General features: G+C 38.2%; 1 protein-coding gene across 1 annotated transcript; it reads left to right on the top strand.

Moving 5' to 3' along the window:
* Positions 1 to 839: 839 nt before the first annotated feature.
* Positions 840 to 10,971, top strand: katnal2 (katanin p60 subunit A-like 2). Its single transcript, XM_066712111.1, has 16 exons — positions 840 to 1,086; positions 1,652 to 1,722; positions 2,208 to 2,374; positions 2,549 to 2,588; positions 2,737 to 2,854; positions 3,419 to 3,517; positions 3,620 to 3,718; positions 5,043 to 5,120; positions 5,828 to 5,926; positions 6,523 to 6,586; positions 6,942 to 7,060; positions 8,112 to 8,203; positions 8,355 to 8,465; positions 9,398 to 9,560; positions 9,701 to 9,803; positions 10,112 to 10,971. Exons 1-16 carry the CDS (start codon positions 1,030 to 1,032, stop codon positions 10,249 to 10,251), a joined length of 1,620 nt encoding a protein of 539 aa, XP_066568208.1. The 5' UTR covers positions 840 to 1,029; the 3' UTR covers positions 10,252 to 10,971.
* The last annotated feature ends 712 nt before the right edge of the window (positions 10,972 to 11,683 follow it).

The raw sequence follows: 11,683 nt of genomic DNA, 5'->3' as shown, positions 1-11,683 counted from the left end.
TTGGTGACTATGGTCCCAGCTGCCTTGAGATCATTAACAAGATCCTCCCGTGTAGTTCTGGGCTGATTCCTCACCGTTCTCATGATCATTGAAACTCCACGAGGTGAGATCTTGCATGGAGCCCCAGACCGAGGGAGACTGACAGTTATTTTGTGTTTCTTCCATTTGCGAATAATCGCACCAACTGTTGTCACCTTCTCACCAAGCTGCTTGGCGATGGTCTTGTAGCCCATTCCAGCCTTGTGTAGGTCTACAATCTTGTCCCTGACATCCTTGGACAGCTCTTTGGTCTTGGCCATGGTGGAGAGTTTGGAATCTGATTGATTGATTGCTTCTGTGGACAGGCATCTTTTATACAGGTAACGAGCTGAGATTAGGAGCAGTCCCTTTAAGAGAGTGCTCCTAATCTCAGCTCGTTACCTGTATAAAAGACACCTGGGAGCCAGAAATCTTGCTGATTGATAGGGATCAAATACTTATTTCCCTCATTAACATGCAAATCAATTTATAACTTTTTTGAAATGCGTTTTTCTGGATTTTTTTGCTGTTATTCTGTGACTATGAAGTATTTCACAAATATTAATATTTCACTCTTTCTGAATCGTATGAGCCTGTACAGATATGTTAACCTCGGCCTGTGTCTTTTAAAATTAAGCACAAACATGATGCTGTTAATCACTGTAAAGTTCATTTCAGTTTCTACAACTAAAATAGGCAGAAGGATATTAATTTGTAAATGAGACTCAGACTCATTTGCATTTCATTAGACCGCGCCGAGAGACCTGTAGGCTAATCTGCATAAAAGTTACCACTACGTAACTGGCGTATGAAAGAGCGCAACACAATACAGTGTAACGGCAGCCTGTGGCGTAAGTCACCTACGCACTTTTTTAAGTCTACGGTCTAATAATACGAATGACCCGTTTGCGAGCAGGCAGACTGCAAGTTGATTTCTCGTCTGCTCTAAACTATGTGATGAATATTAAACTTAGAGCGAGTTTTTTTTTTCTCTTTAAAAAAACTTGAACAATGGCAATGGAGCTTTCATATCAAGCCATCAAGACTGCCAATCAAGTTCGGGAGGCGGTGAGTGTCTTGTTTTATTCATTTACATGGGTGTCACCACAGCTCAGACAAGGAGATCTGCATCACTGCACTACGAAATTTAATTTAATTTAAAACTCCCAAAACAACAACAACAAAAAAAGGTGAATAGGTTTGTAATATATGTTTTGTTTAGCTAATTAAGAAGTGATCCCGCTCATAAAAACAAAACGTGGAAAAGAATGTGGATTTGTTCAGGAAGTGTCTGTGGGGATAAAACTTGCGTGTAAAAGACGTGATGGAGGACGTTATAAAGGCCAATATAATGTAATTTAATGCGATTTAATGCTGTTTAAAGGGCACGTATCTCCCTGCAGCCGGAGTCTCCGGTTACCATGGCAATCCCAGAGGCTCATGGGAGACGCGAGTTTCCACAGGGATCAGTAAACAGCGCCCCCTAGTGCCGGCATGCCGCCCGCTCTCATTCTGCTGCTGCTTTCTGCTCGTTAGCTTTGTCGTGTGGCTGTAAGAGTATCCCTTATGAATGGACAGTGATGAGCGCCATATTTACTGAACTACACAAACATGTTGTCTCTCCTACTGAAAGGATGAAATGAGGACAGAAGCCAGAAGGAGAAACCTTCTTATCCTGATCTTCCATTACTTGACTGAAGAAGGGTATGTGCTGCATATTTATTCATTCAAGATATTTTAAACTAAAGCGTAAGAGTTGTGACTATAACACTTATTATTATTATTATTATTATTATTATTATTATTATTATGCTAAGCCCAATCTATTGGCTGGGGTTTGCTATACTGTATAGTAAGTAAGAACAGTGAGAATCTTGCTATTCCTAAATAATAATAATAACAACAACATGAAATAAAATAAGTGTGTATGGGGCTTTGGGACTGAAATCAGTTAAATTATACTAAACTATACTGAAAAAAGTAGCAGACTACAGAAGAGTAGCTACTTTTAGTGACCTACTCCCCAGCACTGAGAATATTGTAGCATGGTTAAATTAGCATTATTAGAAAACTCTTCAGGGAGCTGTAACAGCAATGTATCCTGTTCTGTTTTACCCAGGGCAGAACATTTATTTTTGTATACTTTTCTAGGTGACGTTTCCTGTACTGTCATTTTCTCATCTTTCCAGGTATATGGACGCAGCTGGTGCCCTAGAGCAAGAAACTAGCCAAGGCTTACGGCGCTTTGAAGTTTGTGATAATGTAGATTTGGAGACCATACTAATGGAGTATGAAAGCTACTACTTCATTAAGTTTCAGCGCTACCCCAAGCTCACAAAAAAATCTGCTGAGTCAGGTAGGTGCTGTGGTTAATCTGAGAATTTGTCCAAGCTCACCAATTTAAGTAGATTCTGTTATTTTCACTTCCCTTTATGATCCCATTCATAAGGCTCATGTAGTTGTATAGGCCACATATTATGTATGTATGTATTTATGTAAGGACTGATTGGTTTCAATACTTCTGTTTCAGGGGATATCAGGCACCCAAGAAGTGGTGGGAAATTTAAGAGGTGATGGGAATGTTCAGTTAATACTGACGCCATTGTTTCAACATGAATGTATATGGTGTAATAAAACAATTCATTGTATTATCTAAAAATCAATCTACCTGTTATTTATTTTTGCTGTATTTTTAATGGTTTTGTTTTTGTACTGCAGAACTCCCAACACTATAGCACACAGCCTGCCCAGAATAAATACATCTCAGCGTCCTAGATCTAAGACAGGCCCAAAGAAGACGGATCCCAAGACATCAGCCAAGGATGGCCATAAACTTGTGAGTGTTACTATCCTGACTAGATTCAAGTCGCTTCATATACGCAGAGTTGAAAATGTTCTTGTTCACAGTTATGACCTCTCCAAATGTACATGAAGCATTGTGTGCAAAGGTTACACAGTGAAATTATTTCTAGAATGATTTAGCATCACTGTTCAATATATATTATTATTATTATTATTATTATTATTATTATTATTATTATTATTTATTTCTTCATTTTTGTTTCTGTTGAAAGACAGAATAAAGTACACACAAAGTCAAGAGATATTATTCTTAAATATCAGTTAGGAACATAAGAAATGCCATACTTCAAATTGTTATACTTCAAAATGTACACCAAAACTTATTTACTCATTTATATATGCTTTCACTACCACCTCTTGACATAAAGATATACAAAATCAATTGTAACCTACCAAGACAAGGCATATTTTTGTGTATACAATACTGGAATGATCAAAGGAGAGTTAACACCTTTTAAAGGACCTTCCTTTTGACACACTACAATCAAAATCCTCAACATGATTAGAAAGACACGTCCCAACGGCTTTTGTTTTGCAGGAGAATGGCCTGTCAACTCCCCCAGAGAAAGGCGAATTTGGACTAAACGTGTCCCCTATCAGTAGAAACGGGGTAGGGGAGGGCACACATGTAAGAAAGGTGAGTGTTGTAGATACTGTATAGGGGAGTTCGCCCCATCATTCTGTTTTGTAATGGATACTGACAAGCATCAGCCTCACCTGTCTTTCTTGCTTTGTTCAGGGCCAGGTGATTGACTATCGTGGGCTGATTCAAGATGCTATCAAAGGAGCTTCAAACGACATCGCACTGAACAGCTTAAGCTGCAACCCAGACCCTTCAGTAGGTAGTTACTTGTGTTCCTTTGAATTGAAGGGGAGACAACACATGCACCCTTTTCATCCCTGAAGTAGGCAGTGCAGCTCACAGGCTGGCAACCACTGTGCTTCCACCCGGCCTGGAGTAATTAGGATTTGTAGTACTAGATCTGCCTAATGTGGACATAATTAAGGCAGTTGTGAACACAAAGGCCACTTTTCCACACATTTGTGCACTCTCTGCCTTTCCAACTCTGGAGTAATCCTGATGGCACTTTTTAAACTGTGGTTGAAGAAAGTAATTGGCTTTCTCAAGTAAGTGCACTTTGATTCCTGCTTTATCGATCACCGTTATCCGTGTTTTTAGAAGTGTTTTATGTTAACTTGTAACGCAAGATAATTTAAATTGAACTGAATATCTTGGCTTATTCAATATGAAGCATTTGAAACATGACCGGGTTTAATTGTATGAGTTACCTTCTGAACAAGAAGTAGGTATTGGATTAAGCTAGAACACCTATAGGCAAATTTTCCTCTGCAAGTAACATCTCAGTTTCTCTTGTGCCATTTTTTAATCCTATTTCAAATCTATTTAGTAAACGTTTGGATGTTTATAAATATCAATACAGGTTTCTCCAAAGGTAAAATTAAAAAGGTAAAGGTCTCCATTATCAATATTACTGTAGTAATCTAACAAACAAACTACCTGCCAGTTCACTAATAAAGCAAAGGGGAATAGAATTCTGATCAAACAGAGATTATCATTCACAGTGTAAACTCCCTAGAGTGAAACACCTGACCTTTTCATTGCCAGTAACTGCTTACAATTTAAAAAAGAGAAAACACTGACTTAACAATGGTTGCTAAAATAACCCGACACACGACATCAACCCAAATACAATTGCGCAGTTAGATGGCTGTGAATGAACAAATGCAAACAAAACACCAAAGCAACATAACAGGAATCAATAACAATTCAGCTTTTGCCAGTTAACCGCAAACTACAGTAGATCCCTAGCAGTCCCACAATGCTTTGCGATCCTACTGATTGACTCCCAGTGTGCCCACTATATAACAGGACACTGTCATATGCACGAGTATTTCACTACAGTATTCTTTTATTAATAGTTGAAAATTTAACTACTAATGATAACAAAGGTTGCTGAAGTCAGAATGAATCTTTTAAAGGAATTATTTGTAATTATGAACAATTTGTGTTTCAGCAGCTTTGCTAATGGTGCATCAGAAACCCATAAGTATGCTTTTTAGGAAGAATAAGCCTTTTCTTTTGCCCTTTCTCTGCTAGACGTACTCTCATGCTTGTTTGTTTTTTGCTGTCATTTTTACAGGAGCGCCTGATGAAACCGCTGAGTGCCTTCAGTGGAATGAACAGTGAGATGAGAGAGTTGGCAGCTGTAATAAGCAGGGTAAGACGGGCCTACAAAGCGAGTTCAGGGGCTGCTTTCTTTTGTAGAAATGGTTTAAAGTCAAACAAAGTTAAAAATGCATAAATATCTCAATACATCAAAAGTATTCCAGCCTTTACATCTTTTAAAGCTGATTAAAATACATTTTTCCTGGAGGCTGTAGCAACAGACCTGTGTTTTGACGTTGTTCATATTTCCAGAGTCAGCAGCCCATGTTGGAAAGAAAACAAGCCAGAGGACTTGATTTTATATGTAACTTTAAATCCCTGAATAAAACACGCTCTTCAGATTCTGTAAATTGCTCTGATGAGAACAGAGGCCTTCACATTACAAGGGTATAATGTAGCTGTCAGTTTTGTTTTGTGTTGCACAGGTTGCCAAGTCACAGCAATGTGAAGTAGCATTTTTCTTGTCAATTTCATAGGCTGTTGTGCGTAGGGCTGGGGTTATGTGTGCTGATTGTGGACACTTGATACCTGTGCATCAGTTCACATTATTATTATTCTGTCTCATACCTTTATTCAACACAACTCGTATTCAGAGTATTAGCCTATTCTACTAGTACAGTGATTGTCCACTAATGTTGTCATTTCATGTTTTCTCCCCATTTTTCCACCAGAGGGTGACAAATTACTTTTCGTTTTGGTCTGTACTGCAAGAATCTGTTTTGCGGGAGTTGTAAACCCTTTTGCTTGCTGTCTTTAAAGGATATATATTTACACAACCCAAACGTGAGATGGGACGACATTATTGGTCTGGATGCAGCCAAGCGCTTAGTTAAGGAAGCTGTCGTCTATCCAATTAAGGTACGGAGCAGCCGGACACTGTGCTATAGCTCAAAATGTCAGGGATGCCTTCCTAAATTTATCTCAACTAAAATAAAAGAGGGAAATATAGCTGCCATTTCTTAAAGGTGACATTAAAGTTTCTGTATTACATGTGTGTCTATTGAAACCTGGAAACAGTTTCCTGACCCTTATTGTTCCTGGTTTGGTCAATGAACTTTATTTTAAAAAGGAATACAGAGAGGTGTCAATGAGACAGACAGTTCATAAACTCAGTTCACCACAGTTATTGGCAATTAATTTGTGTTTATTGGCGTTGAAATGAAATGCGTATCATGAAAACTGCATAAAAACCTGTATGGTCTCCCTAAAATAAACAAAATATAAAATAGATATAAATACTTTGAGCAGACGATGGCATTAGTTCCTGGTGTTCCCTGTTACAAAATGTCCCGTCACCTTTATGTAATATTGAGCAATGATGGTAAAATAAAATATTAAATGAGAAACTGCTTTTTTAGTCCACTGCTTTACTGAATTGAAAAGAAAGGAATGTTTTTAATTAGGCAAACACTCAAATTAACTTTTACTGTGGGCTTTTCCATTTTCTTTCTCAGTATCCCCAGTTATTTACAGGGATTCTGTCTCCATGGAAAGGACTGCTGCTTTATGGACCTCCAGGTCAGGTTTCTGTGCATGGTGTATGGAGGACTGCCTGATATTATGTCAAGCCACATGAGTGAAAATCTATAGTTTATAGTGTATCTAGATCTCTAAGATAATACTGTAAAATTAGTTGACCACATCTAAAATTGAATTTAAATACCTACAGGGGTATGGCACATATTGCAGTGAATGTAGCAGATTTTAGTATCAACCTTCTTCATGCCTCTTCTTTCCCCTTTGTTCTGATTTGTTGAATGTAATGAAGTGGTGTGAGTTGAGCAATTGCTTTAATACTTTCACCAGTATAAGCGTGCCTTTGTTTGTTGTGTATAATGTTGCACTGTAGTGCTGAAAGTGCTCTGTCTTTCAGGCACCGGCAAGACCCTGCTGGCCAAGGCCGTGGCCACGGAGTGTCACACCACCTTCTTCAACATCTCGGCCTCCAGCATCGTGAGCAAATGGAGAGGGGACTCCGAGAAGCTGGTTCGAGTAAGACTGCCTTTCAAAACACCCTTTTATGTTTTGTTTTTATTTTCTTTATCTGAAGAATCGTTACTTAGCATTCCAGACTTGTGTGTCCTAATTGCAGAACATGCCTCTCAATTGAGCCGATATAGTAGAAAAGTAAAAAAATTAAGTCTTTCATTTAATGCATAGGCATCATCTGGCTTCTTGTGATTCAAGGACCTCATCAAATCAGTTCTTGAAAAAAACGGCATCAGCAAAATGACTGTAATTTTGCTTCGTACGCCAGTGCACTGGCACAGCATGTGTGGATGTATCATTCCAAAACTTAACATTAGATCAGCCAGTATTAGTTTATATGGATGTGTTTATATGTGTTGTAAATGTACTAGGCCTAAGAGAATCCATGTACATCTTTGGAAATTGACAGCATTTGAATGTACGTATACTGTGGAAGAATAGATGCACTCGGTACCCAAATTCTGCTCTGCTGCTACCTCAGGGAAAGCGTGATCACATTGTGTGTGGGATCCGTGTGACAAATGGACAAATGGTGAGCATCAGAAAGGTCACCAAGATTGTCCTGGTTTGCTTCTTTGGTTTGTAGTCGCTCAGGGTTGAATCTAGACATTTCTTGAAGGAACCCAGAGAGTCACCTTAGAGCTGCTTCACTCAAGAAAAATGTGCAATTAGAAGGATCCCAATCGTTTTCCCCATAAACATAAGTGGGAGGCTGCCAGTCACAGCCATCCCTTACGAAAAGAGTTGGAGCTAATCAAGGTGTCCATTAAGGCATTGTAATATTTGTTTCTCATTTACCCCAAGGTAGTTCTCAGCCTGGGATTCCTGTAACATATCCATGTTCTGAAATGTGTACCTTCTTGAAAGCTTCCTGCTTCAATTTCAGTGTGTGCTGTTTGGAAATATGTATTGCTTTGATTGTTCTTTCCTACATTACTACATTTTTCTACAAATCCTTTTACTACACCCTGGGGTGTCATTAGTCCATGTATAGTGCTTAGATGATGCTCACCCTGAAATAGTTCTCAATAAATGTAAATGTATCTTTTCTTAGGTGCTGTTTGAACTGGCCAGGTATCATGCCCCCTCTACTATCTTCCTGGATGAGTTGGAGTCAGTGATGAGTCAGAGAGGAACTGGAGCAGGGTATGGGGGTTTTGCTGGTACCATTCAACTAAACTAGCTGTTGACTTTTTCCAATGCTGCAGTGATGTTTTGCTTCCAAGAAAACTGAGGGTCTGCTCTTAACAGGAGCCCCGGACAAACCTGCTCTGCTGTGTTTTTCTTGGTCCTGCAGGGGTGAACATGAGGGCAGCCGTCGGATGAAGACGGAGCTGCTTGTCCAGATGGATGGCCTGGCCCGCTCCGATGACCTCGTCTTTGTGCTGGCAGCGTCCAACTTGCCATGGTGAGAAACTCTCCGTAAGGACAAAGTACTGCGTTACACAGAGACACGCCATGAAAGCAAACACCCCCTTCAATGAGGTTTCCCCACTGTACGGCCCTGCTTGTGATATAAAGACTGGCCTGCTGCCTCAGGTTATGTGTACTGCAACGGGCTCCATTCTCAGATATGGATGTATTTGTGGTCTGCTCTGTTATATGGTTGGGGTTTTGTTACAGAATTGTCTCTGTATTTAGACTGCTCGTTTTCATATGGTATTTATCTGCACACATATCAAAGCATGGCCTTCAAATGAGGATTAAATGTAGTGTGGAATACTAAATGTAGTGAGAGTATGCTCGAACAATTGCATGTCCACAGATATAATAAAGCATAAGACCAGAGGCCGAGTGGAGCGTCTTACTGTACTCATGTTTTTTTTTTAACATTACTAGGCTATTTTTACATGTATTTATTGGGACACCAATATGTCCCAATAAATACATTAAAAAATATATACATTTGTTAGTGATTAATAGAACTACAGGAAATGGACAGGTCTCTAAATTGAATAGGCATCCTTAGTATCAGTATAGCTATTTTCTAAGTATGACGGCTTGTTTGAGATCACAACTGAACAAAAACAAATTACAATTCTAGACTTCTAAGTGTTGCCTTAAGTTGTTTTTACCAGGACTTGTTTTGAGCCATTAATTGTTCTGTTATGCAATTGCTTAGCATGTTCATTATCCAAATAGGCAGATCTTTCCCAACCTATTTTATAAGTTTGTTTTTGTATAGGATGTCTTTCTTTTGTATTTGATCAGCACTGCAGTCACAAGAGGCATTACCCTCAACAGGATTACAATGCCTACAGTTAAGTTGTGGCCTCCAGTGATGGGCATCGTAAGTGGTGGCACAACTGTTCACAGTATAGTGCTCTTTCTGTCCTGCAGGGAGCTGGACCATGCCATGCTTCGCCGATTAGAGAAAAGGATCCTAGTGGGTCTGCCAACAAAAGAGGCAAGGCAGGCTATGATTGGGCACTGGCTGCCCCCATCCAGCAACACTGGAGGAGTGGAACTACGAACTGAACTGGATTACAGCCTTCTCGGACAAGTCAGTCTAATTGCTATATTTATTTATTCTGAATTATCTTTAATGAAATTACAAATGTTAAGTCTGAGAAATAAGCAAATGGAGGGCCTGTTGCATTTAACTCTGTTAGTTCAATGCATATATGGTTATATTTCTTTCAGCAAACTGAGGGCTATTCTGGCTCCGATATAAAGCTAGTGTGTAAAGAAGCCGCAATGAGACCTGTAAGGAAAATATTCGATGCTCTTGAAAATCACCCAACGGGTAAGAATTAAATGAGATATTACTTTCTGTGAAGCAATACTTATTGTCAAGACAAAATAAAAAGTTCTTCCTTCTTAAGTGCAACTTGTTTGACCTGCTTTACTCTGGTAGCTTTACATTAACACTTAAGGATTTATTAGTTATATTATTATATGTATTATTTTATTAATACTGCACTTTACTAAACCCTCTCCCTTCAGTGACACAGAGGTTGTCAGATCATTTAGCCTTTACTTCCTTTAATATTTATTTGAGTATTTCTCAGAGCCAGTCAAACTGGCTTTAATATCTTTCATGTATACCTGCAGGTGCCACCGAGATGCCTGTAATAAAACTGGACACAGTGACAACAGCAGATTTATTGGATGTGATTACTCACACAAAACCCTCCGCCAAAAACCTGATGGAGAAATACACAGCATGGCAGAAGGAGTATGAGTCCGTGTGAAGACACTGTGACTGTCAGAGTCCAACACGGCGAGCTGTTTGTTTCTTTTAAAAGATAGGATGTGAGACTTCTTAACTACAGGCAGGGCTCCTGTTTTGTTTTGCACATAAAAGCCTAATTCCTCAACAATGGAGCAGGAGCTAGGCACAAGGTAACTGTAAAATATATCTGTATACAACACTTTGGCAGTTTAGATGTAAAATGTTTTATTCCCTCAATCATAGTCTTTATTTATTAACATAACAATGTCATGGGATACTTTGTGCTGTAAAAATGTGATTTGAAGATAATATATTTTTACTAAAAATATAATTTAGTATATTCTTACATACCATAGTACATAGTTACAAGATGTTCCAGTGGCATTAAACATGACTTTCACCTTGAAACCAAAGCATATCTGGGAGAATGAGCTGGTTACTCACAGTATTTATTAAGCTTTGTTAATAATATGATGTGTACTGATATGCCCAAAAGTTGTTGGGTGATGGAAATGGTGTGGACATAAGTGTTTGAGACAGTACAGATATGTTTCATAGTATAGTCTAGGCACGAAGTAATCTTAAGTTCTTACTTGAGTACTATACATTTGTAGTTTCACTCACATTTGTACTTTTTAGCCCAAGAAAAAGGTTCTGTTGTGTACGTTTGGGGGTTCATAAGAAAGTTAATAAAATGTTTGTAATATGAGAAATGGATGAACCAATAAAACTGTGCAAAATATAATGTTATTTTATTTAATTAAATGATTCACAAGAATCATTAATAAGATTCCATAAGCACAATTAACTTAATATTTCACAATATATCTATTATTTACAAATTCAAAATGCAATAATTCTGTAGTAATTTCAATGTATCTATAATGTTTTCTTTTTTTTTTCATTTTGTATCAATAAGTACAAGCCATGATAGCCATCTGACATTTAAATATTTATGCATAAATGCAGTTATTAAGGACAGTGTATTGCGTGGAAACATGAAGCACATTTTGCATATAAATTGAAAATAAAAATCCGTTAAAAATGCAATCAATAGACAATAATTTAAAAACTAAATTGCTAACTGCTTTAACAATTACAACAGCAGCAGATATGATCTTCAGTGAGAATCACTAAAAATCAGGTATTTAATTAATTTCGTGGAGTAGTAAAACCCAATATCTTATTAAGCTAATACCATTTTAAAAAGTATTTAACATGATTTAAAACAATACTAGTGAGATCAGGGCGTGAATTACTGTGTAACTAACCTCCTCCCAGCCGTGTAATTAGTGTGGGGTGCTGTTTAATTAACTGATTTATGTATTTCCCGCCTGCCTTTACAGTTGGTCATACTTCAGATAATCTCGTGTTTTAATTGTTTGAATTGACGTGTCAGGGTTTCCCAATCGTTTAAAGCCTTCACATCAACATAGCATTCTGTGCTGCAC

This window comes from Amia ocellicauda, chromosome 8 (genome assembly GCF_036373705.1).
Source record: "Amia ocellicauda isolate fAmiCal2 chromosome 8, fAmiCal2.hap1, whole genome shotgun sequence".
Classification (NCBI taxonomy): Eukaryota; Metazoa; Chordata; class Actinopteri; order Amiiformes; family Amiidae; genus Amia; species Amia ocellicauda.
This window is presented reverse-complemented; position numbering and strand designations above follow the sequence as displayed.

What these genes read in the sequence shown, in the direction of transcription:
- katnal2 (XM_066712111.1), top strand. Translation starts at nt 1,030, where the DNA reads ATGGCAATGGAGCTTTCATATCAAGCCATCAAGACTGCCAATCAAGTT. An exon ending in GCTGCAACCCAGACCCTTCA is followed by an intron (nt 3,719 to 5,042) that starts GTAGGTAGTTAC and finishes TCATTTTTACAG; the next exon opens with GAGCGCCTGATGAAACCGCT. An exon ending in CTGTCGTCTATCCAATTAAG is followed by an intron (nt 5,927 to 6,522) that starts GTACGGAGCAGC and finishes TTTCTTTCTCAG; the next exon opens with TATCCCCAGTTATTTACAGG.